The following is a 27,719-nucleotide window of genomic DNA, read 5'->3' on the forward strand; positions in this document are numbered from 1 at the left end:
CCCCCATCCCCACTGACCCAAGGCTGCCAGGGCCCGAGACGGCTGGGCTGGGGGTGAGGACGGCTACAGGGGCCCCTGCCCCCGCCCCCAGGGAGAGTGCCGGCCCGCTCCTGGCACATGACCACCCCCCGACCCCGGGGCTGCGGGTCCGCCCCTCCCCTGACGCCACCGTCCACCCTCGCCCACCGCCTTCCAGAGGCGGGAGGCGCCCCTGGATCCGCCCCACTGCGGGGCTCAGCCCACCTAAGGCCTCCCGCACCGTCTTCTAGACCCTTCCTTGACCCTGGCAGTGCCGGCACGCCCTCTGCGTGTGCGCCGTGTGCGAGCGCGCGCACCCAGCGCCGTACCCGGGGGACTGACACCCTTCCCATCCTACAGACGCGCAGCTGCGACGGCGCAGAGCTCCCCCCTCCCGGGCGGGGCCGGGCCGCGAACCGCACCCTGGGGACGAGCCGCGCTCCGGGAGGCCGGCGTGCCCGTGGGAGGAGGGTCACGACGACGGCCGCGGGTCCGCCCGGCTCGGGGCAGCGGGCGCTTGCAGCGCGCTTGCTCGTCCGCGTGGATCGGGGGCAAAAGCGCGCGTAGAGCACGTGCACTCCGCTCAAACTTCCCTGAAACCCAGCCATCCTGCTGGACGCGACTCGGATTCAAATGAAGCGTGGCGCACGAGCGGGGCGTCCGTCGTGGCTCGGCCCCCGCGCAGCCCCCCCCCCTCCGCCCAGAACCCGGGCAGCGGGGCGCCGACCTCGGGGGGGCGACCCCGGACAGGCCGCCGCCCTCTGAGCGGATGTGGTTTCTCCGAAGTCGAATAAACCACCGTCTGTCGAATAAACCACCGTCTATTCGTATCTACAACTACCAGACGTGCCCTGCGTGGGCCCCTCGTCTCCGTCCACTCCGCCCACCGCGGGCAGACTCTGGACAGACCTGGAAACCGCCGGGCACTCAGGCCTCTGCCCGGACCCGGCCGCGGCCCAGGAGCTCACGCAGAAAGGACCAGCGCGCAGAGCCCAGTATAAAGGATTTATTTAAACTCAGCAATTAACATAAACCTTCCTTTAAAGTCCATTTTTACAGTAAATAAATTGTATTGTTTTGCTCCTTCCCATGCATGATCACTGTGCATTAATCTACAACTCTTACTTTAATTGTGAAAAAATAAAGTGTTTCCCCTTTTGCAGTTATTCTGAGAACCTGTGGTGTAGCATCAGTGAGAAAGGACGGATTTGGTCATCCCTGGACTGGTTATTTGGTTCAAACCTAAAATGTCAGGTCAAAAAAGAATCAATCAGCAATGAAAATAAATACCGCGTCCTGGAAGGCAGCCAGTCCTGCCGCGCCCTTCATGAGACGCGCTCCCACTGGCCGTGTCTCGGCGCAGGGCCCAGGCTCCCGGGATTTGGCCCGGAGCTGCTGCCCCGGCGTGCTCCAAGACACCGGGGGACAGGCCACTGCAGGACATCCACGGGCAGTTGGCCCGACAGCGGCCACCTCCCGCTGTCTGAGGGGCACGGCTCCCGCATGCCGTCTGTGGCAGGGACGGGCACGCCTGCACCAGGCCCGTCAGCGCTGGGCCCTCCCAAAGCACACGAGAAACAGAGGACGGGGAGAGGGTGGAGGCGCGGCCAGGCCGGAGCTTTATTGTGGGTCGATCTGTGAGTACACGGTGCAGCCCAGCCGGCACGCCACGCAGCCCACGGCACAGCCACGTGGCCCGCGGCCAACGCACAGAGAAACGCCCACACGCAGCCACCACCGCCTCGGAACTGCTGGGCGTGGGGACCCGCGTCCAGGACTCGCGGTCGGGGCGTCTCCACGCAGGTCCAGACGGCGGCGTCAGTCCAGCTCGATGGGGCTGCTGTCGTCCTGACTGTCCTCGCCCTCCTGCTCCGAGGAGCCCATGAGGCTGCTCAGAAGGTTCCCTGGAGGCAAATACACGGTCAGGGCCAGGGCGGCGCCTCACTGGGGCTCCTGCACCCCAGAAACCCAGTCCCACAGCGCCCGCTCGGGGCTGTCAGGACCAGCAGCCCGACAGTGCTCATGCCTGTGACCCAGAAGCCCACAGCAAGAACCTCTGCAGGGGGCACGAGAAACGCTCAGGACGTCTGCTGCGCGGTTGGATGACGGGGACGGCCCCACATACCCACCAGTGGGGCCCCGACCCAGCCCCTGGGGGAAGCCAGAGTCATCGATAAGCCGTGTCACAGGAAAACCCTGGATAAACCACACGCATGAGAACACATGACACACAAACCAGTAAGATGCATCCAAGTCCCAAAGGCCACACGTGAAACACAGCTGCTGTCGCCTGTGGGGCTGTCACCGCCGACACTTTCCCTGTCTAGTTTTTATCCAGAGACAACCCTTCTGTCAACACTAAGTCCACGTTTACAAAGTCTGCGTAAACCAACCATGGGGGAAATGAGCACAGGAGAGACCCGCAGCGCAGGCAGCGTCCCTGGACACGACCGCCACATCTCCCCTGACCTGCAGCTGGACTCAGGCTGTCAGCACACCGACAGCGTCGGGGGAACCACAAAGGCCGGCTCTGAAGTTGTGCCGGAAGATAAACGAGCATGAGAGTCAGGACAGTGGGGACGAGGAGCGACATCAGAGACCAAGCCCAACAGATGTGCACGCGGCCAACCGACAGTCACCTGAGCACAGGGGGGCCACTCAGAAGGGCGGCCGTGCGAGCGCTCGGACAGCGGGTGGGGGCCCCTGCCAACGCCTCCCCCAAACCAACTCCAGACACGCTGGACGAGCAAAAGCCAACTTCAGAGTAGTCTCAGAGACGGACATTCCCCAGAGGCACCTGGCAAGGCCACCACACAGAAATGCTCGCCCGCCCAGCCCCAGAGCCCCAGGCGGGAGCCTCTGATGCGGACACCGGGCTCTGCGGGACGAGCCCCACCCAGGCCTGCCGCCGCGTCACCTGCAGCCCCAGCACTGAAAAGGACGTGGTGTAGTCAGTGTGCACAACACGGGGCCGTTTCTGCAGAGTGAGCCGTCTGTGTATCTGCCCAGTCAGCTCCAGAAGGAAGCCGAGGAGACCTTACGCTGTCCGGCCTGTGAGAAAAACTGTCGGCCAGGTGCCTGCTTGTGAATTCGGAACCCTGTGAAACGTGATGTCCCCGCTCAAACCTAAAATGTCACAGATGAAGGGCTACAAACCCACAGGTCCCAGCCCTGGTGAAGGGAGATGTCGACATCAGAGCTCAGGAGAAGGCAGACAGCGCTGGAGACCCGGGGCGGCACCAGGCTGTGCAGGATGCGGGGTGGTGGCCTGGCCTTGAAAGACAGAGTCAGGAATCTCACCTCTGACATCTGCCGAGACTAAACTGATCAGACCTCTAACCAATAAGGAGACGATCAGTGATGGAAAACCTCCCAGCACAGAAAAGCCCTGCGCCCCGTGGCTGCACTGGGGAATCCCACCAAACGATTAAAGAGCCGCCGTCAGTCCTTCTCACACTTCTCCACAAACCTGAAGAGGACGGGACACTTCCTAACCCATCCTACGAGGCCAGCATGACCCTGACACCAAGGCCAGACAAAGACGCCACAAGAAAAGAAAACTGCAGACCAATATCCCTGACGATCATTGATGCAAAATCCTCCAGAAAATACCAGCAAACTGAATTCAGCAGCGTATGAGGATTACGCCCCATGACCAAGTGGGATTTATTCCTGGAATGCAAGGACGGCTCCACACGTGAAAGCCAATCAGCATAATACCCCACGTTAACAGAATGAAGGGGAAAAAACACACGATCATCTCAACTGATGCTCAAGAAGCATCTAACAAAATTCAACACTCTTTCATGATAAAAACACTCAGTAAACTAGGAATAGAAGGAAACTGCCTCCACATGATAAAGGCCCCACAGGAAAACCCACAGCAAACATCACGCTCAATGGGGAAAGACTGAAGCTCTTCCTCTAAGATCTGGAACGAGACAAGGATGCTCACTTGCAACATTTCCATTCAACACAGCACTGAAGTTCCAGCCACAGAAAGTAGGCAAGAAAAAGAAATAAAAGGCATCCAGATCGGAAAGAAAGAAGTAAAATCCTCTGCTTGCAGATATGATCTTACACGTAGAAAATCCTAAAGCATCCACAAAAAAGCTGCTGGAATAAATGAATTCAGCAAAGTAGCAAGAGACGAAGTCAACACACACAAGTCAGTGGTATTTCTGTACAAGAAAAATAAACAATGTAAAAAGAAACACAAAAACAACTGTTTCAATAACCTCAAAAACAATAAAATACTTAGGAATTAACCAAGAAAGAGAAACCTTATACAATGAAAACTACAAAACATTGCTGAAAGAAATTAAAGGAAACATAAACAAATGGAAACACATCCCACGTTCATGGACTGGAAAAATTAATATTGTTAAAATGTTGGTATCACCCAAAGCGATCTAAAATCCAATGCAATCTTTGCAGAAAGAGAAAAACCCATCCTGAAATTCATATGGAATCCAAGGGACCCAAATAGCCAAACAACCTTGAAAAACAAAACTGGGGCACTCACACTTCCTGATTTCAAAACTGACTACAAAGCTCCAGTAATCACAACGGTCTGGTCCTGGCGTAGAGACAGACAGACCGACCAACGGTGCAGAACAGAGAGCCCGAAATGAGCCCTCACGTACAGCATCAAACGGTTTTTGACGAGACCATTCTATGGGGAAAGGACAGACTTTTCAGCAAACGGTGCTGGGAAACCTGGACACCCACACGCAAAGAACGAAGCTGGACCCTCACCTAACACCACATACAAAAATTAACTCAAAATGGATCAATGACCTAAATGAAGACCTAAAACGATAAGACTCTTAGCAGAAAACGGGACAAAAGCTTCACGACTTTGTGTTTGGAAATGATTTCTTGGATACGACACCAAAGGCACAGGCAACAAAAGAAAAAACAGACAAATTGGGCTTCACGAAACCTTAAGAATTATATGCATCGAGAGAGACAACCCACAGAGTAAGGCAGAGGGGGTGGGAGGGACGAGCGGGTGGAGCACAGAGCTGCTGTGCGTGACACCGTAACAGTGGGTGCACGTCACACGGCTGTCAAAACCCACAGAGCGACACCACCACGAGTGAACCTACGGCCGCTGGGTGGCGATGACGTGTCAGTGCAGGTTCACTGACAGTAAATGCGCCCTCTGATGGGGACACTGATAATGGGGAAGACTGTGCACGTGGGGCAGGGGACGTCTGGGAACTTTCTGGACCATCTTCTTAATTTTGCTGTGAACCTAAAACTGCTTAAAATAAACGAAGTCTTAAAAAAAAGGCAATCCAGAGAACAGGAGAATATTTGCAAATCCTACATCTGATAAAGTATTAATACCTTTACACGCAGCTCCTGAACAGACCACCTGTCTGTCCCTAAAAATGCAAGTGACATGACTATCACACAGACACCCGAACGGCTGCTCGCCAGGCGGGCGCAGATCAGGCTGCAAGGAGACAGCAGCTGACACCATCGGAGGGCCGCTGTGACCACTCTCAAAACCACGGAGAACAAGCCCCGTGAGGACGCGGAGGACGGCAGCCACGTGTGCTGCTGGTGGGAACGTGAAATGGGGAGCCACTGTGGACCGAAGTCTGGAGGTTCCTCACAACATTAAACACAGAGCCAGGAACACACGACTGGGCAGTCCCGCTCCTGGGCATGAGCCCCAAAGAAGTGAAGCAGGGCCTCCACAGGGCATTTGCACACGCACGTTCACAGCAGCGTGATCCACACGGCTAACACAGAAGCGACCCGCACATCCATCCACGGATGAAGGGATGAGCGAAATGTGGCCCGTCCACACGGGAATGTTCTTCAGCCTCAGAACGAAGGCAATTCCGACACCTGCTACCACATGGACGGCCCTTGAGGACACCGTGCTGAGTGAAATGAGCCGCTCACAGGACAAACACCGCACAACCCCACTCATACAGGTCCCTGGAGGAGATGAGGTCACAGAAACAGAGCGGACTGGCGGGCGCGGGGCCGGGGGGCGGGAGGGGAGTGAGTGTCTAATGGGGACAGAGTTTCAGTTTTGCAAGATGCAAAAAGCCCGGGAGCCGGGTGGTGGGGACAGGCACACACAGTGTGAGTGTGCTCAACACCCGGGAACCGTGCACTAAAGATGGTTAAGATGGTGACGTTCTGTGTATTTTACCACAATAAAGAAAGAAAAAAACCTGGCCTGGATTCTGTGGCCAGTGGAGAGAGCCCCGGGCACGACTGTCCCTCGCGGAGCACGGGCCCCACCAGCTGTGTTTTGGGAACAAGGCGAGAAAAGGAGCTGGAGGCACGGCAGAGGGCCGGGCCCTGGGGAGACGCCGCACAACAGCAGTGCGTGCATGGCAGAGCCCCGAAGCAGAGGCCGGGGTGACAGGGCCTGGCCCGTGCAGACCGCTGCCCCCACCCTGGGGGCCCGGGCCTTACCGAGCAGGCCTCCGTAGGAAGACGTCTGCTTGGGCGGCACGCCGAAGAAGAGCTGTCCTATCCTGTCGAGGTACTGAGAGGGCACAGCGGTCAGCACGGACCCGCTCAGCACAGAGGCGGCCCCGCCCACCCCCAACGCCAGGCCGCCCGAGGCCGAGCGCCCGCCCCGCGCAAGGCTCACCTCGTTGTACATCGGGTCACGCCGCAGGGACGGCTGGTACTGCTCACACAGCACTGTGAACACTGTCAGCTTGCCCCTGGGACGAGAGGGCACGCCCGCCAGCGGCTCACCCGGGAGAGCAGGGCGAGGAGCCGTGCGCTGGCACACTCGCACGCCTGTGCACACACCCATGCCGACACGCTCCCCGTACACACCCACACTCACACCTACACACCTGTGCACGCATCCATGTCTACATGCTCCCTGTACACACCCACACTCACACCTGTACAGACACTCACACCTATAAATGTACATATACACATTTGCATACCTACACACACACCCCTATACACACACCCACAATGCACACACGAAACTCACCCGTCTACAGCCAACAGCAGAAACCAGATGAAGTTCAGCAGGGGCTGCACGAACGGAGGCCCGCCCTCGATGGACGGGTGCTTCTGCGTGTACGTTGTGAACACCACCGACGCGCTGCTTTTGTTTTTCAAACAGAGAAACCTGGAAATAAGAACATCCTAGTGAGTAGGGATCCTGAGGAAGGAAGACGGGATTTCTATAAGCATTTACGTGAACGGTGCACAAGGGGTGCCGCCATGTGTGCGGGCCTGGGACAGCCTCTCCCAGGCCGTCCCGACACGGCCCAGGGCTGGGGTGACAGCCCCGACGTTCTGGAGGCCGCCGCTGGGCACGGCCATCCGGGCCTTCACCCTCAGGTGGAACGTCAGGCCTGCAGGGCGATGCACCCAAGGACAACAGGGCAGGGGGGGTGGCGAAACCTGTCTGCTCGGCACCCCCAGGCACCTGCCCGCATGAGCAACCGGCCCAGGGCCCCAGGCGCCATGCTGGGCACCGGGACAAGCCTTGGTTTATGCCCACGGAGGACACAGCCCTAGGCGCGACCCTCGATAATAGGTTTTTAAGGCATAAAAAGGGATCAACGAGAAGGGGTTCACTGATCTCATGTTCAGCCCAGAGAAAGTATCTACACCAAGTGCCACAAAGCCAGGATCAGCGAGGTGTGGATTTTAAAAAGGTTTCATTTTTAAAGTCGATGGCAGCAAAAAGCAGCCACGCGTGGAAGCTGTGAGGTGCCGCGAACCACCACAACGTTCTGTGAGCCCGTCCCCTCCAAACTCAGGGCGCAGCCCGCCCACCGCCCGCCCGCAGATCCATGCCTCCGTGGGAGGAGGGAGCCTCTCCCCACGCCGCGTCTCCACCAGGAGGGAGGATGGCCCCAGCGGGAACAAGCGGGATGGGAGGCGCTTGCGCAGGCGACCCTGCCCCACGTGGGCGCTCGCTGCGCTGCCCGCTCGACCCTGCAGCTCGCGGCAACATCGTCAGGTCGGCTGCTGGAGAGAAAACGGGCCGAGGCGGCCTCACGGGCGCGAGGGAGGAGCCGGGACCCAGCGGGAGGGCAGGGTGTGGGGGGCGCTGCGCGCACGGTGAAGCGCAGGCCTTGGAGACATGGCCCGCGGACGCCGGCTCGCCCCACACTCCTGGAGACCAGGCGAGACTCACAAAGACGGGCGTCCTACAAAAGAACAGTCGTCTGATCCTAAAAACCCAAATCACAGAAGAGACAACGGAGGACCAGTGGTGACAGAAAAATGCTGATTTAGAATGAAAAACTCACTTTTACTGCTCGACTGAAACTTTACGAGTGCCCGAGACCTGCGCTGGCTTAAGAGAGTCGACGAGCAGCGTCTGCCGTCCCGCGCGGTCTGCGGCAGAGGCCACAGGGCAAGTGCGCCCAACGGCTCAGAAACACCGCGCGTCTGAGCCGGGGGCCGGGGGGGGGGGGGGGGGGGGGGGGGGGGTGCGCGGGTACCTACTGTAGCACGGCCTGGGCCACAAACATGTCGACCTCGCTGCGGAAGCCCCTGGAGGTGGAGTACTCCACCAGCATGTTGGCGCAGCCCTCGCCGTCCGTCGAGTGCAGGAAGTGGTACCGAGACTCACAGTAATTCTGTTCTGCGGAGGGAGAGGGGCCCGTCAGGACACGGGGCGCACGACTGCCGGGCCCGCCCCGCCCTCGCCGTCCACACAGCCGCCCCTCGGCGCACACCAGGGAGGGATGGGCCAGCAGATGCCGCGCACGCCCTGTGCCCGGGGGTCCGCGACTTTGCACCCAGCCGCCTCGCGTTTGAGGCATCAGCCACACACAGCTAGGGAGGTGGCTTGTTCAGCTCGGCCGAGCTGCGCCAGCTGCCCCGAGTTCCCACACCAACATTGTCTCAGCGGAACCCCGAGGAGCAGCCGCAGGACAGGCCCTGCTGCCCCGCACAGAAACTGCAGGACCCTGATGCAAAACCCACCGACCCGACTCAGCGCCTGGACTCCCGGAGGAGCAGCAGGACCAGGTCGAGGCCCGCCTCTCCCACGGCCCGGAGGTCGCCAGGAGCCCGCACCCCGCTCCCGGCCCACGGCTCACGCCCCTTCTTCTGCAGCACTTTCTGCCCTCGAGCAGACTGCACGGGACTCGGTGGCCGTGGACGCTGTCTGCCCCTCCACAGAGAGGGGGGCCCACGATCTCGTCGATGCCCCATGGAGCAGGCACTGGAGGGAAGACCCTCTGGACGCAGGCCGGCCCGTCACAGCGGGAACAGGACCCGAGAGGCCTAACAAGGCCCGTGTGCAGAGGCACGTGCTGAGTGGCCTGTGTCACCAGCATCTAGACGTCCACTTCTGCTGTGCGCCCTGTAGGGGCTGGACCGGGACACTCAGGGTGGGGTCCGCGGCAAGCGGTCAGGAAGGTGGCCTCCAGCCCTGAGATGGACACTCATCCTAGCGGCTAACTCACGCGCACAGTCAGTCTCAGCCCGCGTTTGCCGTGGCCGAGCCTCTAACCAAGGGCCGGGCTGCAGTGCTAACAGAGCCAGGGGAAGGGGGCGGGCGCGCGGGGGACACGTCCTCCACGCCCAGCCGTCTGAGCATCTCCGTGGTGAGCTCGCTGCTCAGCTGTCGAGGGTTCTGACGGTCCCGACCCGGTCAGCGCCAGTGGACGCGCCAGGCTGTGAACCGGGCCTGCCCTGACACCCTCCCCCCACCACCCAGAAGGCAGCTGCCCTTCTCCCGAGGGCCGCCCCCTACGCCAGCTGCCCCACAGCGGCCCCCACTCGGGACACGGGGCCGTGTCTGGAGACGGTTTTTGCTGCCACGGCTGCGGGTGCTCCTGGCATCTGACTGGAGCCCAGAGACGCTGCTTGGCACCCCACAGGGCACAGGACACCCGGAGCCTTGGCAGTTCCGAGGCACAGACGCAGCTCCAGGCGCAGCCACCGCACCTCCTGCTCAGGCCCCCGGCTCGTCCAGCCACCTGCCCACAGCCCTGCCGTCTCCCAGAGCAGGGCCATCACCCTGTCCCGCTCACATGCCACCCTGGTCCCCACCACTGCTCCTTCCATGGGTGAGGCACTGAGCCACGGCCCCAGCGGCCCGCTCCCTCCTACCTCCTGTGGAGAACACGCGCCCTCCCGAGACAGGCTGTCTGCCCCCAGGCCCCGCATCATCGCGCAGCGCCCCCCACCTAACAGGCCCTCCAGGCCTGGCCTCCGCTTTCGCCCCCTGCAGCCACAGAGAACACACAGCGACTCGGAGGCAGCGTCTCCTTCCGTAGTCGCGGCCCGTCTGCCCCCTTCTCTTCCTCCAACCCCCCAAAACCACCTTCTGGTTTTACAGCATCCACATAAGCAGAAAAACCAAGCAAGCAACTGCGCCCAGCCCGGCCCCAGGCCCCTCAGAGCCCTGGACGGAAGACCAACGCCGCACGAGGCGAAGGACTGGGTGGGGTTCGTCATGAGGGCCAACGGAGGCGCCAGCGGGTGGGCCGCGGGATGCAGCAGAGAGCAGGCCACCGCACACCCGCCTGGAAGCCCCACCAGCCCGGGGGAGCCCTGACGTGGGCCTTTCCCAGGCCAGGCTCCCTGCAGACACCGGAACGCGGCCCCTCCAAGCGAACAGGACGCCCACCAGGACACCACACCTCCCCCGACGGCCTGTGCCCAAGGAGTGCATTCACCTGCTCCATCTTGAATTGTTAAGACCCTAACATTGAACATATGTGCTGAGCCACTGAGCATGCACCATGCACGCTGCCTCACGGACACGGGGGCGGCCCATGCTCCACCTGGCATCCCCCACGGGCCCCACACACGCGGGCGGGGCAGGGCTGTGGAATCACTGTGCCCACCAGCAGCTGCGGGCCACCCCTGCTCTCACAGGCCCCGCTCCTCTGAAGATGGGGCAGGGGTTGGGTGGGCGCACGGCCCCCACCACCTGCTGGGCCAGCCGGCAGACGGCATGGGGCTCCTGGGGGCGCTCCCTGGGCGCCCTGCACCACACAAGGGGGCTGGGCTCCGAGTGCCGGAGGGTGTGCGGTGTAGACAGACAGCAGACAGGACACAGACGGGCGCCGTGAGTGAGCAGAGGGGAACCCGTGCTGGCGAGGGGACCGGGACGGGTCTGTGGGACGTGGCGCCAGGCCGGTTCTTAGGAAGCGCAGGAACCAGCCACAAGCGCTGGGAGAAGGAGGCAGCCCCGCGAACGTGTGGCCAGAGGGGGAGGGAGCCCCGGCCGGCGTGGCGGAAGGTGCCAGCTGCTCTTTCTCAGCCACGCTTCTTCCTTCGGGTGGAGCTGAGGGGACTCAGCCATGCCCTCAGGAGTGTTTCCTGAACTTCTGGGCCTTCGAATTCGCTCAGATCTATCCGACTCATTATTCTCAGTAACGTTCCTCTGGGGAGAGGACTGAGCTGGTATGCCAGCACCCAGACGAGCCCCACGCCCCGCCGGCCACAGCAGGTGGGACACACAGCGGAGTCGAGCGTGTGGCGGGCACCCAGCCTGGCGCTGGCCTTGTGAGAGAGGGAGCGCGGGTGGAGGTGTTCCCCCAGCCTCACACCCCCATCAAAACGGCTGTTCCAGGGGGCCTGCCGTTCCCACACTCGTCTGCACTCACGTCCAGAGAAGGCGCCTTCAGCCCAGACCCTCTGAACTCCCACAGCACAAGCCGCCAGCCCATGCCCTCTGCGCCCCACCCAGGCACCTGCCTGGCACCTTCCCTTCAGCGGGCCCGCCAGGTGACGTCCAGCGCGACAGGTGCACACTCCCGTCTGCAGCCAGGGTACATGGAGGGCCCAGAGAGGGTCGCTTTCTAACCGCCGACCAACCGTCGTCCAATGCCTCCAGCAGCAGTGCCCGGGCGCCCCTCCCTGTGCCCAACTGGCGGGCTGGGAGCTCAGGACACGGCCTGACCAGCCCCTACGAACGCTAATTAGAAGATGCCACAGGTGCTAAACAAAGACAGCACCTAGCACCCGTGAGTGCTGGTCTGGACGAGCGTCCCAGGAAGGAGGCCCCGTGCTGGCAGGGGCGAGGCCTTGCCGCCCCCGAGAGAGAAGGGTCCCTGGGGAAGGGCCAGCCCAGCACAGCTGCCCACCGCAACCCCGGCCTTGGCAGTCCTCCTTGGAGCAGGTGGCTCCACCGAGACAGACCGGTTGGCGCTGGGACGCTTGCCCTTCACAGAGAGCGGCCGTGCTGTTCCAGAGCAGGCGCTCCCCTCCTCGGGCGCTGCGGCAGGTGATTTCAACCCACCAAAATGGAAAAGCAGACAAGAGCTGCAGGGAGCACGAGGAGGAACAGCTGCCCCGGGACGACAGGCTCGCAGCCCTCCGGGAAGGGCCTGGGGCCGCCACTCCGGAGCCACGCTCTGCATGCGGGCTCTGCGGGCCTACCTTTCCACAGCGTGAGCGCCAGCAGCTGGTGGAGCCGGGGGTGGCCCAGCTTCCCGGATCCCCCGCTGGACCACTTCAGGGCTCTGGACACAAAAGCCACTCGCTCCGGAGAATTGGGATCCATCAGACTGAACAGTTTAGCCAGGTTTTCTAAAAACGACACACACAGAGGCCCTGACCCAAAGAACAGGCCACCCCTTCAGCTCTCTGCACAGCGCATCTCACTAAAGCTCATCGAAAGCAGCAGCCATCGCCCTGCAGTCGAGAGCAACCAGGGCAGTGGGGGCGTCCCAGTGCAGCCCCAGGGGCTGGAGCCGTCCGGGCCACCCTCAGTTGGCCTCCCCACTGCAGTGCCAGCAGCCACACCCTCCTTTCCGGGCTCGCGGCTCAGCCGGCGTTGGGAGCCAGACACGGGGAGGGGAGCATGGTGAGAAAGGTGGTGCCAGAGCTGCCGAGGCAGGAGCGGCCTCCTCGTCTTTCCAGCTGGCGGCTCCCACGAAGGCTCCAGCTGCAAGCTGGCCAGCGCGGGGAGGCCAGCAAGGCAGGATGTGACAAGGGACACCCCACCTCGCCTGCCGGCTAGGAGGCCACCGTCCATCAGAGCCGGAACAGCAGGGTGGCTCCCATGCACACGCGTGTGTGTGCATGTGTGTGGCTACCCAAGAGACCAGCCGGGAGACCGTCTCGAGGGCACAGTGAGAGAGCCTCACCCAGGAGCTCGTCGGCCACCTCCACTTCTGCCTTCTCCAGAGACTCTAAGACCAGCATGGACAAGTCCGCAGCACTGTTTTGCTAAAAAACACGGAAACGAACAAAAATCCCACGGTTAGAAACAGAGCTCGGGCCGTTCTGAGGATTTGTGGCAAAGCCAGGCAGCTGCTCTGGGTTCCAGGTGGAAACCCGAGAGAGCGCGAAGCCAAGAAAACTCTTCTGAGCACTGGAGTCACCCGGCCACCCGGCGGAGAGTGGACGCCCGGCCTGGGGGCAGCGCCCCAGCCCCAGACACGGCTGGGCATCTGTGCCCGGACCCCAGGACACTCGCCCGGCTGCAGGCAGAGCGGCCAGCACCGAGGACGGCCCGCCCAGCCCACAGGCCCCGGCACGGAAGCCCCGGGCAGCGGCTCACCTGGCCGTGGCTGAAGAACAGCAGCGCTCCCGAGCACATGAGCTCCCGGGCCTCGGCGTGCTTGCTCTGCGACGTGTACCTGCGACAAGACAGGGCAGCAGTGCGCAGTCAGGGCGGCTGCCCCCACGACACGCACGCGCCGCCCCCGTCTAACACGCTCTCCGAGTTAGTGCCCTGGGCCCAGGAGGGATGGTTTTGGACGGCAAAGGCTGAAGACGAGGCGTGAGCGTGAGCGCTTTATGACGCCGCCAAGCCAGACACACCCACCACCCGGAGTGGAAGCAAGGCTGTGCTCCCGCCCGAGGTCGCACCTCACCCAGCGGGCAAGGCGCCCGCCCCCTGGCTCTGTCCAGGCCCCAGGTGGGCTGTCCCACACCCGGCTCGCGCTGCGTGCACGGCTCCCTGCGGTCAGCGACATGGCTCAGGGTAGCGGGAGACCTGTGCCCTGCAGCGCGCCAGGACTGTCAGGAGGACAAGCCACAGGCCGGGGTGACCGCCACCTGAGGCCAGGCCTTCCACGCTGGCAGGCACTGCACGGAGGGGTGGGTGACGCACCCTCACCCACCGGAGAACCACGGTCAGGACGACGCAGGGAACCAGGGACAGCAGAGCTCCGCACAGAGACTGATGGGCGGATGGCACCCACGGTGGCCGAATGACGTTCTCGGTGTCGGCTGCAGGCACGGGCCCCACGCTGACTCCCTCCGGGAGACACAGGCCTGAGTGGGCACTGTCACCACAGCCCAGCATCACCCTCCCACTCTGAGCGCATTTCTCACAAAGCGCAGGAGGCGGGGAGAGCCGGCCTTCCGAGCTGCAGAGGGGGACGCACGGGGCAGCCTGACACCCGGCAGCTGACAGGGTGGAATGGACGATGCTTGGGGGCGGCGCGGCCTGGGCCCCACCCGAGGAAGCGAACTCGTAGGCACGGCCTCCCCTGGAGCAGCCCGCGCAGCAGTGCAGGCGGCACATTTCGCTCATCAGCTACAGGTTTATCGCAATGGTTGTCAGAAAAGAAACATGACCAGCCCACCGGACCTGGGCCTCCAGCCCAAACCAACCCACCTCAGGAAGGATGGGGCCAGCAGCGCAGCACAGGAGGCTCGAGCCGGGAGCCCCCGCAGCGCCCAGGGCCACAGTCAGGCACGGCCGACCATGCCCGTAACCACAGAGAAGGTCTCTTCTTCAAAGAGGCCCTGCAACCCGACGCCCCCAGGAGAACACAACCCCACCGGTCAGCACGCAGGGTCCAGCAGCCTGGACGCGAGACCCGCCGGGAGACCCCAGCTGGCTGCACAGCAATGGGACTGGGAGGAAAGACCTACGCCCAAGAGAGCAGCCAGCGTCAGCCCATGGGCCACTGGCCCGGCTGCAGCTTCTCGACAGCACAGCTGGGGGCGGCACCCTCCCACTCTCACCGCACACGTGCGTGCACACATGCCGCCCACCCCACACCAGCTCCGGCCGTCCTCCTCCAGTCCCGCCAGGAGCCGCCCTGCACACGACCTGCTGCCCAGCAGCACCAAGGAGGGTTCTGGAAACCAGCCCTCAGAGGGGCACAGCTGCCGCCTGCACACACGTCGGCACTCTTCCTAGGTGACCATCAGGCCAGCCTGACGCGGTTTATTCACGACGCAATGTGGTTCCAGATTCTTCCACGTCAGATACAGCAAGACAGAGCTCTCAGGAGACCAGGTGAAGCCAAAGGAGTCCAAGAGGCAGACGAAGGCTCCTGGGACAGCGCCGCTCTCGGGACGGGCGGGTGCGGCCAGCTGCGGGCACGGGAGCCCCGCAAGGAGGATGACCCGTCTACTGGGCCTTGGGACTCCCAGCGCTCACTCCCCTTCCAGCTGGAGTGGCCTGCAGATCAGGACTGCCCGGGACGGCCACCGCGGAGAGCGAACGCGCTTCTCCCTGCGGAACGCCGGGCAGGGGAGAGGTTCACTGCTGGGTGACAGCGGGACGAGGCGCCCTCGGGGTCCCAGCGGGCTGGGGTGGCCAAGGCAGGAGCCTTCCGGCACGGCGCCACCCCGCGGCCCTGGCCTCCGTGGCAGCCTGTCCACAGCTGACCACTGTCCACACTGCAAGTCAGCCTCCGCGTCGCTGACGGAAGGACGTCGGGCCAGCACGTGCTGGTGCCGTCTGCTGCCAATGGACACGGCAGCACCTCCGGACCACAGGGCACCGCGTCTGCGACGCTTCTAGTCACTTCACTCTTATTTTTATAAAAGGGCAGAACGTAGAAACGGAAGCATTAATGTCAGGGACGGGAACGGTGCTGGCGTCAAAGTCTCCACTAAGTGTGGTCCGGCCACCCCTCCGGGCAGGCGCTCCTTCCACCCGGGCACGGAGAACACGTGTTCTAAGTGTTTCTTTCTACAAACGTCCTCATTCGACGTGAGTCCAAACAAGGGCACAGGCCACAGTCAACAGGCAGCACAGGTCTCAGGGGCCCTAAGCAGAAGGCCGGCTCCAGCCAGCTGGGCAGGCGCAGGGCACACTGTGGGGACCCCGCTGGCCATGACGGCAGCACGGGCCACCATCAAAGGAGTCACCCAAGCCGCGGGGTTTGTCTGACCGAGCGCCAACAACCCAACAAGCCTGGAGAACGGACTCGCTCCTCCTCGTTGGGGCGGAGAGGTCTGAAGACACGGGACCACCCAGTGCCAGCAGCACCATCGGTGACACAGCCCCAGGCACTGACGCCGGCCCCCAACCGAGCCAGCTGTACCAGCGACCTCTGCCCACTCCCATGGAGCACACTCCCAAGCCGTCTTTTGGGCTGCCCAATGTCTCCTCCCCTTCTCCTCAAACTGCCGCGGGATATAACGTAAGCGAACTGAAACAGCCTAACTTGGTAAGTTTATCCAACACGTGAATGGATAAACAAACTGGGCCATCCACACAATGAGAGGCCGCTCAGCGATGAAAATGAACGGGTGACACACACGGGTGAACTCAGACAAAAAACAGGACACACTCTACGATTCCACTGAAGACGGAAACCAGTCTATCATGACAGATCAGTGGTTGCCTGGGGTCAAGAGGTGAGCGATTGATTGTAGAGGCGGATGAGAAAATTTGGGGGCATGATGGATACTTCCAACATCTTGACTGGTCATAGTTTCATGGGTGTACACATATGCCCAAAACTGAACTCATCAAATTGCACGTTTTATATAAATACTTAAGTATAAAAATATTTATTTGTAAAAACACATAAAAGAATACAGTTTGGTGAATTTGACTTCTCCAGGAGCTGCCCACCGTGGAGGGCTCTAACCCAGGGCTGGCACTGAGGGTCTGAACATGGGCTGCACCCTGGAGGGACAGGGACCACGCCAGCCTGTTTCGGTCAGGCCTCTGGGACGGCCACAAGTGCCACTGTCGACTTGGCCCTGCACCCCCACGAGGCCGACGGCAGATCACGCACTTCTCACTACTCCTGAAGGGGTGCAGGGGCCCCGAAAGGACCCAGGAGGAGGCCAAGGCTCAGCGAGGTGCAACAAGGTGTCCTGGGTCATGGGTCACGGGTCACGGAGCAGAGGCGGAATGCGAGCCCAGGTCAAGGCTGGGCTGGTGGGGAGCCTGACGTTCATCACCACCCCCCACTGTCACCATGAAACGACCACGGGCAGAGGGACTCGCCACTTTAAAGCTAATCGACGCTTACATTCCTCATGTAGCACTCGCAGAGCTGGCCCAAGACAAGGACACCATGTTTACCTCTGGGATGATCCCGTTCTGCTGACTAACCACCGGGGCAAATATTTATATACAAATCCCCAAGAAGAGCACACACCAGGGCAGGTCTCGGGCAGACAAAAGCTCGCCGGCACCGGTTTCTGACCGGCTGAGCCGCCCAGCGGGCGCTCAGTGTCACGGAGTGCAAGGCCTTCGCTCATCTTCCTCGTTCCCCGAAGAACCATCGCTCACTCCTACCTGGTCCTCTGGCCACAACGCGCCACATTTAACCCAAACGTAAACTGCAAACTGGAACCCCAGCAGAAGGGACCTCCAGAGTTCCCAGGACATTGATCCCAAGACCGATTCCAACTGGCTGTTGGGAGAAAATTTTAAAATCTAAGCCTAAATGGTGTAAAGGCCAGATCCAAATACCCTTAAATATCAAATACCCTTAAATACCAGTACATTTGCTGTTGTGGGGCCCTGCACAGAACAGACTAAATTCTCTAAGACTGTCTCTAAAACACATTTAAGTTCTAATGAATGGTCCAATCGTTTTCTTGCTCCAACTACAAAGCACCACAGAAGACGTGTAATCTACACGAATGCCTTACAAGTACAAGAAAAACCTACGGCCGGGGCTGTATGACAACAGAAACACCGTGACACGCTGCAGTCCAAAAAACTAATGCAAGCGACATGCTCCTTTAAAAATTTATAGGGTGATACTAAAATAAAAACCACTTTACTTAGCCCAATAACACAAAGTACCGATTCAACGTGAAATCGATCTTTTAAAACTTACTGAGCTATTTCACGTCCTTTTTTTCACGTGTCTGGAACCCGCGTATGTCTACACTCACAGCCCGCCCCATTCGGGACCTCCCACCTTTCAGAAGCTCAGAGGCGCACGTGGCTAGTGGCCAGCGCACCCGGCAGCAGGTAACAATACCGGGGTCATAAAAATAGCCGGTTTAGTAACAACACACAGCATGCAGCAGGGCAAGGGCGACAAAACAGGCAGAGAAACGTGTTCAAACCCTCACGACTCAACTCCCTGTGGGAGGACAGTGAGACTCCGCGTGGGGGTTTCACACCCACCCAGCGGCGCTCGGGGCTCGGCGGTGGGAGGGCCGGGGGAGGGGAGAGCGGGGGAGAGAGGGCCCGGCCGGGAAGTCAAAGGCAGGGCCCGAGGTCGGGGCCAAGGACTAGGGTATAGGGGTCGAGGGTCTGGGTTCGGGCTCCGGAATCGGCGGTCCAAGCTCTGGGGTCGGGGCTCTGGGTCGGGGTCCAGGATCTGGGCAGGGATCCGGGGTCCGCGATCGGGATCCAGAATCGCGGGTTTGTGGTCTGGGACCCGAAGTCCGGAGTCCGGGGTCGGGATCTGCGCCGGGACCCAGGGGCCGGGGTCCGAGGTCGGGGCCGGGGTCCGGGGTCGGGGTTCGCGGCCTGGGCCGGGGTCGGGGTTCGCGGCCTGGGCCGGGGTCAGGGCTGGGGTCCGGGAGCGGGTGCTGGGCTGGGGTCGGGGCCGAGGTTCGGGGTCTGGGCAGGGATCTGGGGGCCGGGTCCGCGGTCCGGAGCCCGCCCCGCGCCGCCGCGCGCCCCGACCCCGCGACAGCAGCGGCGGGGGCCCTGGCGGCGGCGGCGGGCCCTGGCGGCGGCCGGCTACCTGAAGAAGAGCGTCCGGTACATCTGGTGCGCTTCGTAGTAGTCGCCCTTCTCGACGCTGGCGCGCAGCTTGCCCTCCACGCGCTGGACGCCGCCGCGGTTGCGGGCGCCGTTCCGGGCGCTCTCCTGCTCGGCCATCGCCGCCGCCGCCGCCATCGGGCCGGCGCTCCGCGCAGAGCTGACGCTGTCGCAGGCGCGGTCGGCAGCGCCTCTCGGCTTCCGTCCCGGCGGCAGCCCGACGCCCTCTACGGTGGCCGCGAGGAGCCGCGCGCAGCGGGGGCCGGCGCGCCCGCGAGCGACCACGTGACCGAGGGGCGGGACAGCGGAGGGAGGCCACGTGACCGTGGGGCGGGGCAGCGGAGGGCGATCACGTGACCGAGGGCGGGGCAGCGGAGGGCGGCCACGTGACCGCGGGGCGCGCTGCCCCACAATGGCGGCGGCCGTGACGGCGGAGGGCGGGCGCGCGGCGGAGGGGAAGCGGAGGCTCGGGCGTCCCGGCCCTGGCCCTCCCCCGAGTGCCCGCGGGTCGCCGCCGCGGAGACACTTCCAGATCGGCCGTGAGAGCGCTGCGCGGGCCGCTGCACCGGCGGGTCCCGGGCGGGCGCGGCGCTCAGGTTCCCCCTGGATGAGGCCGCGCGCCGCGAGGGCTCCAGGGCTCCGAGGGCCGGCCCCGCCATCAGAAGCAGCACAGGCACGGGCTCGGGCCTTGCAGGAGGGCAGGGCCGTGGCGCACGGGGCCGGGAGCCCTCGGGGCCGCGTCCCCGCGGCAGCCGCTCGAGCCTGAGCCGAGCCGCCGGGCCGGCCGTGCGCGCGGTCCCCCTGCTGCGACGGCCTCCCGGCCCGGGTCCCGAGCAGGCGCAGGCGTCCCGGGGGCTCCCGGAAGCGTCACCTTCCCTCCGTCCCCTGCAGGACTGTGGCGGGCACCGGCCCGGAGACTGGGGCGGGGGGGGGCCGGCGCCCGAGTTGTGCCTCCCGCCGCGGGCAGCGTCTCCTCTCCGCGGCGTCGCCCCTCCCCGTCGCGGTCCAGTGTCCCCTGCAGAGGCCTGCCCCAGCCCTCGTCGCGGCCTCGCGCCCCCCGCCAGCAGCCCCGATGGACAGGCCCCGGGCCAGGCTTGCAAGGGCGCTGTGCCCGCACCTCCCCCCGGCGGCAGCAGCACCCATGACAAGGGGCCCTCCGGAGACCCTCTCAAGCAACCTTGTCTGCACTCCAGTCCGCTGCAAGTGGGGACGGCACGGCCCAGGCGAAGGTGGGCGAGCTCCGCGAGGACCGCTCACCTTCAGAACGCGGCCGAAGGAACACGCGCCTTCGCCGTCCCTCTCCCACCTCCACGGGCAGAAACGAAGCCAACTGAGAAAAGAAATAAACTGTTTATTGTTCATTTGAAACATCACATGCACTTTTAAAAATTAAAACTCTTTATTTAAACATTTCAATAGCATCTTGTCAATTTGGTGGCAGCAAAGGAAGCACTACCAAAGACGAATATTTTGAAAAGCATTTACAAAAATACATTGCACAAAGTCCTATCTCGCATCATTAAAAATAAATTACTATTCAAAATACTTCCACCCCAACTCCCAAATTTTTAGTTTTATATAGGAAATTTTGACATATATTTATCCTGTAATATATGAAACATCTGTATACATTTTATCCAACTTAACTGCATAGGCATTAGTTCCAATTCTACGAGTGAAAAAAAAATGCTACTTTATGTAGTTTTTGTATATTTGAGGACTGTTGTGCAATATACATAAAACTCTTCAGAAAAACCAGTCAGCACCATCATTTTATCTTTTTCTGAAAATACAACATTTAAGGTACACAAAAAAACTGTCTTAACCCAATAAAACTTAAATAGTTAAGGTAGTACGTCTGTGACGCGGGAAGCGCCGTGCAGATGCCTCATTATAAAGTCCGCTCAGTGGCACAGGCCAAGTGTTAACTGTTCGTCAGAACCAGCCGGGTCTCTGGGGAAGTGAGGAGCAGGGTGGGCAGTCGCGACTCAAGGCAGAGCCCAGGGGCGGGAGGAAGCACGGCCGTGAGAAACTAGGGCCACAAAATGCAAGGGCCTCGGGAATTTGCCGCTTTGCACGACCTCCTTTGATAACTGTCAGTGGAAGAAAACATAAGCCTCTGAAAGATTTAGAGCACGTTAGTGTTCGCTTTTCAGCAAAATTCAAAACAAAACATCCAGGAGGCTGGAATCTGGGTCCTCTTCACGCTGTGAGGGAGACCTCCAGGTGCCCAGTGGGCTGAGCCTGGGGGACCTGAGAGCTCTAGTGACGCGTGTTTGGGTCCAGACCAGCCCCCATGTCAGACTCACTTGACGCACGGCAGAGTGAATGGGGTTAGCGCACGGGCCCCAACCCGGAGAATCTCAGGAGGGGCAGACGAGGCACAAACACCCGTTCCCGTCACCTGCCCACCTGGTAACTGAAAGTAACTACTGGTGCTGAGAAGGACAACCGTCCCAAAGGAAGGGAGTGCAGAGTTCTGAAGTTTGGTGACACTGTGTTTCCCTGAAAGATGTGCTGGATTCAACAGATGAAATATATCTGCCCCCAAAGTCCTTTAAAAGGGCCATGAAAGGCTAAATACCAAAGCTTCAGGAACACTTCAAACGTTTTAATTTCATCTGCTTTGTTCCTGAAGTCAAGAAAATAAAAAGAGCTTTATGTTCACAAACAAATCCCCAAAACAAAGTAAGTGTTTTCGTGAACCATACATTCAAATGGCTTCCAGAGATCGCTGTTGCTCACGATCTCCGGGCAGCCAGCATTCGACATGCAGTGTTTCTGTGGACAGGACGGCACGGTGGGCTCGGGGCATCCACCGCGTGTGCCTCCACGTCCTCCTGCTGGCAGTGCGTAATGTTTATTCAAGGGGTGACGTGGTCCTGTTAGTCTATATGCCCATTCAGGAAGGTTCCAGTGTTTCAGCCGTCCCAGTATATACAAAATGTACAAGAACAGTAGTGGATCTTTACTTGACAGGTTCTCCGTGAACTCTGAACCGATAGAGACACGTGTATTCAGGATGGCCCCAGTTAGAAAGGATCCGAAGTTCCACTATTTGGAAAGCTCCTTCAGGTCTTTTCTGAAATTGAGGGGGGGGAAGTCACACTTACTGCAAATTAACACCCCCAAACCCAACCCCTGCCCCAACTACTGGATTTGAGTGGCAGGCGCCAAGGTGGAAATTAAGTTTTTCAGAATGAACTAAGTCATCTGTCACGGAACATGAAGCTCATTACGAGCCAGAGACGGACTTTCCATTTCCGTACCTGACATGTTCCCGCAGAGCAAAACACACTGACACAACGCTCAGGGAAAGCAGAGCCGGGAGCTCCAACGCGCTCTCCCCAGAGGGTGACCCTCACACACTCGGGACAGTTCTGTTAATGTCGCTGGCTCCTCTGACATGAGGAGCCAGGAGACTCGGGAGCCCCCAGGAGGCTGTGGCCACGCAGGGCCTTACCGGCACGGGGAACATCTGGAGCGACTCGCCGTCCTGATCGTACGTGAACCGGCCCAGAAGCTCCCCTTCTTCTTGATACTCATTTTCCAATCCCTGAAACCAAACCGTGCAGTCAGTGAATGATGGAAAAGTGACAGTGAGAGTTAGGATTGCTTCTCAACATGAGCTGGGGAAGAGGCCACTGACGCGGTGACAAGGCTACTCGTTTTGTGAGGCCTCACACAATCCACGACAGCCCATGGGGCAGGCACTATTCCTCCCGTTATGTGATGAAGAAAACAGAGGCGGAAGGAGGGCGGGCAGCAGAGGGTGACTGTCTGACCGCCCGGCCCCTTGGTGCCTGGATAGCCCCCTGGGCCCCCAATGCCCCACTGTGGAGACCCTCAGACCCGTTGAGCCCATGGGCATGAGAACAGTCAGCAGGATGTGGAGACTGGAGGTCACCTCGCACAGACAGGAGGCAGAGGGCGGGTGCCAGGGCAGGGGGTGGGGACGGCTGCACGACATGTGCGTGAGCCTCATGTCCCTGAAGTGCACACTGACAGGGGTAAGAGGTAAATATTACATATATTTGACCCCAATAAAAAGGTAACCAGTAGGAAACAGAGGGGAGTATGTGAGTGTCTGTTTCACATGGGACGGACATCCTAGGCATGAACATCCATGGAAAAAATTACAGGCAATGCGCAAAGGGAGCTAAATGCAAAAGAAGCCTGGCAGAGGGAGTGCATCTGTAACAGAACAAGACATCATTACTATCTATATAAGAAAAAGCTCAAATATCTGTAAGGAAACTGAAATCCCAAAAGATAAATGAATAAAACACAACTAGAACCCTCAAGAAAGAAAACATGCGTGTGAGCTACACAGAAACGCGAGTCATGGCATTTTCACCCACAAGTTAGCAGAGAGTAGGAGGACGGGACTCAGTCCGAAAGGAAGCTGAGGTGACCACACTTCTGAGACATCAAGGGACGTGCCCATGCCCGCCCCACCCCGAATCAGCAGTGCCGCTCCCGACCGTCCATCTGAGGACAACTGGAGATGCTGCGCCGACCCTGGGACGGCAACTGGAGCACCCGACGTGGGAGGCGGGAGAGGGAGGCACAGGCTAGCCACGCAGCAGTGTCCCATGCTGCTACTTAGAGACAGGCAGAGAGTTATTGCCGTGGAAAAATATTTATGGTAAATTTGGCTTTTTAAGGCAGGAATCAATTTTATGAACTGTGTTGTCTCAACTATATTTTTTAAAGGGACAAAGAAGAGACCAAAAAATGCTACAATATTAACGGTGACTTCTCCAGGTGCTGGTATTCTGGGTGTTCTTTTTCCAACTTGCTTATTCTCTTCTGTAAATTCAACACCACACAGTTGTCAGAGCTGCCTCTAGAGCCAAACAGGCAAGAGAGGTGGGATAAAGTCTCCAGGTCGGGCAGGCTGACCTCAATCTGTCCGGCACCGCACACAAGCTGGGCGCCAGCTGGCACGCTCCTTGTGAGTGGCTCCCCCAGGGAAAGCACTGAGATGCCCCCCCAGACGTGACTGCATCCTCAGAGTGTCGAGGGCAGAGGAGGAAGAGCGGCTACAGCCAGGAAGCAGCCTCGCCGCCTCAGCCTCAATGGGGCTCATCTTTGGGAAACGCCCAGTGGGAGGGGAGGAGAGCGCCTCCCGGGGCCAGAAACACTCACGTAGACGGCAAAATCCTTGGGGGCGCTGGTGATGTTGCCGGTGGGCGACAGCGTCTTCGGGATGTGCTCCAGCGTGAAGGTGGTCGGGCGGATCTGCATCGACAGCCTCACCACGAGGTAGCCCTGGGAGCCTCGGAACGCCCAGCAGTTCCCTGGGTAAATGTCGGGCTGCGAAGGCAAAGTGCTCAACTCAGCAGGCGAGCAGGCTCGCCACACGGAACACAGACGCAGCGAGAGAGGTGCAAGGTGCTGGGACAGAAATAAGAGAACTCCAGCGTGGGAGAACCTGTCAAGAGCAAAGTCGAAGGCAGGCTGGGGAAAAGAGTGTGCCACGTAAACCCCAAAGGGTCACTACACGGGCACCGAGTCGGGGCAGCGGGGCCCGGAGAGAGACAACGTCAACTGTCCTCGAACGTAGAAGACGCTGCACCTCACTGACAAACAAGAGACACAGGTTTACACCATAGGCCGCCACCCCTTCTCCCTAACCGACTGGCAACAACCCAGAAGTCTGCCAGACTCTGCCGTGGACACTGGGGAGGCGCACAGGCACACGCTGTGGTCCACGCTAGCACGGACCCCTCGGGAAGGCCATGTGGCGACATCGAGCGGGATGGCTCACGTGCAGTAACCCCTCTTCTGTCCCTAAGATGCACTGGCAGAAACACAAATGACACAGGCACAGGGACACCTACTGCAAGAGTGGTTTTAATAGCAAAAGAGGCGCCACGTGCCTGCAGACAGGGCCTCGCTGAGTAAGCTGTGCGACAGCCACCAGGAAGAGCTGGGCAGCTGTGCAGCTGGCATGACCAGGACAGGCCAAGAGGCGGCAGAGGCACACAGCACAGGGCGGTGAGGCTGTGGGAGGCAGGGCAGGGCGTAACGGGGCGTGCCTGTTTACGTACGTTTTCACAGAGAGATGCAATGGCACGCCCACATATATTTTCGGTGTATCCTCTGTGTCAGTTACGGACTTCCTGCCTCTCGGCTCCAAGTCCATCCTCTGGCCTGCCCTGTGCAAACGGCTCTGGGCCCTTTCTACAGTTTCCTTCACTGGCCCAAAGAGTCAGCTCTGTCTGCAGAGGGCTGGGGGCGCACTGCAGCTGCCCCGGGCACCCCTCGCACAGTGTTTGGAGGCAGAATGCCTCTCGTGAGTCACCTCATGGTGAACAGCTGTCCCCAGCACCCTGGAGGGTAGATTTCTCGCACGTTCCACCAGCATGGCCCCACTGAGTGCGCCATGGTTGTGCCCTCCACAGCGAGGTCTGATCTGAGCCGGGGGTGGGGCTAGGGGACGCGTCCTGGGCCCTGCCTCAGTCATGGGGTCCAAGCCCATCCTTACGTCTCAGCCCTAGGCTGTCTACTTCTCTTTCCTCCACCCCCGTTACGGTTAACGTGCTTTATTGTCAACCTCCCTATTGGGTGACTGTGGGGTTTCTCCCGAGAGAAGTGTGTCAGGTGGGCCTGTCTCCACTCTCTTGCTCACGTCCGTCCAACCTCTCAAGTACCTGCTACGTCCCAACCACAGATCCAAGCAGCATCACAATGACAATGCTGTGCACCAGTGGGATTTTGGGGGATGTCAAGCATATCAAGACTCTGAGCCATATGATGAGCAGGACTGGTGCAGCCTGAGGCGACCATGAAGGTATGTGTCGACCCCACAGGCCACGGGCCAGAGGCCACGCCAATGTGCCGCGGAGAATCCGCACAGCCTGCAGTCCCGTGGCCGGGCCAGCATGGACAGGCTAACGGCTGATGGCTGGAGGAAAGGCCGCGGTCATGTGCCAGACCTTCCTCTGGGCGACCAGGGCCAGAACTGTTACCAGACCACAGGGCCCTGCATCTTGAGTTTACTGATCCTCACTGAATGCTGAGCTTAATTTATGAATTCTTTAAGACTGGACTTATGTTTTAAAGTGAAAGACAGCCATCGTGGATATTTCACATGAAAGGAATTACCTGAATCTTCTTCAAAAAATGTCGTTAATGTCAGGGAGCTTTTCAGCACTGCGCTAAAATAAGCGTGTCTGACAATTTAAATCCTTCATCCTCAGGCCTCCAAGTTGGGACAACCCCCGCTGGAGAACAAGACCCTGGACGGCCCCCTGCTCCCAGCAGAGGAACCACAGGTGCTGGCCAGCGGCACACGCCAGTGAGGACCACGGCACAGGAAGGCCCTCCTGGCGTGCTGACGTGCTTGTCCCCACCCGTGCATCGCCCTGACAACGTGAGCACAGCCCGCATCTCACTGGGGTGCCCTCCAGCCGGGCGGTCAGCACCGTCTGCTCACATCACACAGGACAGAGCCACCGACCCGGCAGGGACATGATTCGTGATCCCCACCCGCACGACGTTAAAACGCAAGCAGAACGAACTGATGGTCCTGGAAGTCGCCCGGGGAGGCCAGAGGGGACCTGGGGTGCTGGACAGAGGTCTCTCAGTCTGGGACTAGTTCCACGACGTGTTCACTTTATGAAGATTCACCGAGCTGTGCACTTACGACCGGCACACTCCTATGTGCGCTTTAATCAAAAGCTATGAAACACATCACCACTCAGTCCCAACCGGCTGTGATCACGCCCGAGGCCCCCGCCCGTGGCAGCCAGGAGCGTGCGCTCACCTGGATCACGACTCGGGGCGACTGGGAGAAGTACCACAGAGGGATGCCGAACAGGCTGAGGAGCGCCGTCTTGGTCTCGTAGGTCTCAGCACAGCGGGTGCTCAGGATGCTGCCCCCTGGAGCAGAGGGGACACTGGTGTTGGGAGCAAGGTCATCGCCCATCTCAGGGACTGATCTGAAATTTTCTGAAGATTCTCAAGTTTTTAACCTGTGAAGGAATCTCCTGCTTTAACATCTGCCCCATTCGTAATTTCCCTTTTCCCAGGTTCAGGCTGGCAGACTGTCACTGCTTTAGGCCACACCATGTACACACACTGAGCCAGAAAGACTCCTGACGCACTGGCCCCGCGGCCCCCGTCTGCCACTACAGGGATGGCGACCCCAAACGAACTCTTGTGCATGTTTTTAAATAAAGAATACTGATCCCACTGGGCTCAGTGCCACCTGGCAGGTGAGCTTCTGGAGGGCCTACTTCTCAGGCCAAAGCGACATAATATTTTAACAGTGGCCCATTGCTGGGGGACGGGGAGTGCCAGCCGACAGGTCTCTGTTTGGGGTAACAGAATTATTCTAGAATTAGATAGTGATGATTGTTACACAACATAACACACACAACGAACTGCACACTTCGAAATGGTCAAGTTTACGTTATGTGAATTATATCCCAGTAACAGTAAAAGAGAACTAAAAAAAAGAGTCCAGTTTGCCCCTCAATCGGAAATAAGGCAGACAGGATGTCAGTCCCAAAGCAGGCCAAAACAAACGAGTCGGTGTAGGAAGCAACAACAAAATTAAAATCAAAACAAATAAGTAAATAATAAATCCTGAAAAGTTTGCATCCTGAGGCGGTGGATCCTAAATCTGGCTGCACACCACAATCCCGGGCAGCTGCAGGGGGCGGGCCCCGCCCTGGCCTCCCATCGCTCCCATCGCGGGGCCAGGGGACGGGACGGAGAGTCACACTTCAAACGAGAGAACAAGGTGACCTGACCAGCTGTCCACTGACCTGCACGTCCAAACCACTGAACTACCTTCTAAAATATCCTATTGTCGTTCTAAAAAAAG

General features: G+C 60.0%; 2 protein-coding genes across 10 annotated transcripts in view; both read right to left on the bottom strand.

The window, feature by feature from the left end:
- Positions 1-1,009: 1,009 nt before the first annotated feature.
- Positions 1,010-19,099, bottom strand: GET4 (guided entry of tail-anchored proteins factor 4). Its single transcript, XM_046666272.1, has 9 exons — positions 18,864-19,099; positions 13,508-13,586; positions 13,092-13,173; positions 12,382-12,531; positions 8,485-8,623; positions 7,010-7,150; positions 6,647-6,722; positions 6,466-6,538; positions 1,010-1,922 (listed from the first exon to the last, which is right to left on the bottom strand). The coding sequence occupies exons 1-9, from the start codon at positions 19,016-19,018 to the stop codon at positions 1,837-1,839; spliced, it is 981 nt and encodes a 326-aa protein (XP_046522228.1). The 5' UTR covers positions 19,019-19,099; the 3' UTR covers positions 1,010-1,836.
- Positions 19,100-20,211: 1,112 nt separating this feature from the next.
- Positions 20,212-27,719, bottom strand: part of SUN1 (Sad1 and UNC84 domain containing 1) — a 55,600-nt gene continuing 48,092 nt past the window's right edge. For all 9 annotated transcript variants that reach the window (XM_046666269.1, XM_046666267.1, XM_046666265.1 and 6 more), the window contains 4 exons: positions 26,655-26,770; positions 24,032-24,199; positions 22,344-22,436; positions 20,212-21,962 (listed from right to left, as the gene is read on the bottom strand). In XM_046666269.1, coding sequence (XP_046522225.1) covers positions 21,849-21,962; positions 22,344-22,436; positions 24,032-24,199; positions 26,655-26,770 — 491 coding nt within the window. In that variant the 3' untranslated portion in view covers positions 20,212-21,848. The remainder of the gene's footprint in view (positions 21,963-22,343; positions 22,437-24,031; positions 24,200-26,654; positions 26,771-27,719) is intronic.

The sequence above is a fragment of the Equus quagga genome, chromosome 7, assembly GCF_021613505.1.
Source record: "Equus quagga isolate Etosha38 chromosome 7, UCLA_HA_Equagga_1.0, whole genome shotgun sequence".
In the NCBI taxonomy this organism is placed as follows: domain Eukaryota; kingdom Metazoa; phylum Chordata; class Mammalia; order Perissodactyla; family Equidae; genus Equus; species Equus quagga.

Bases quoted from the DNA above. Each gene is read 5' to 3' on its own strand.
- GET4 (XM_046666272.1), bottom strand. From the start codon at position 19,018: ATGGCGGCGGCGGCGGCGATGGCCGAGCAGGAGAGCGCCCGGAACGGC. The intron at 13,587-18,863 runs GTAGCCGGCCGC...GTCTTGTCGCAG, and splicing joins TACCGGACGCTCTTCTTCAG to GTACACGTCGCAGAGCAAGC. The intron at 13,174-13,507 runs GTGAGCCGCTGC...CGTGTTTTTTAG, and splicing joins TGTTCTTCAGCCACGGCCAG to CAAAACAGTGCTGCGGACTT.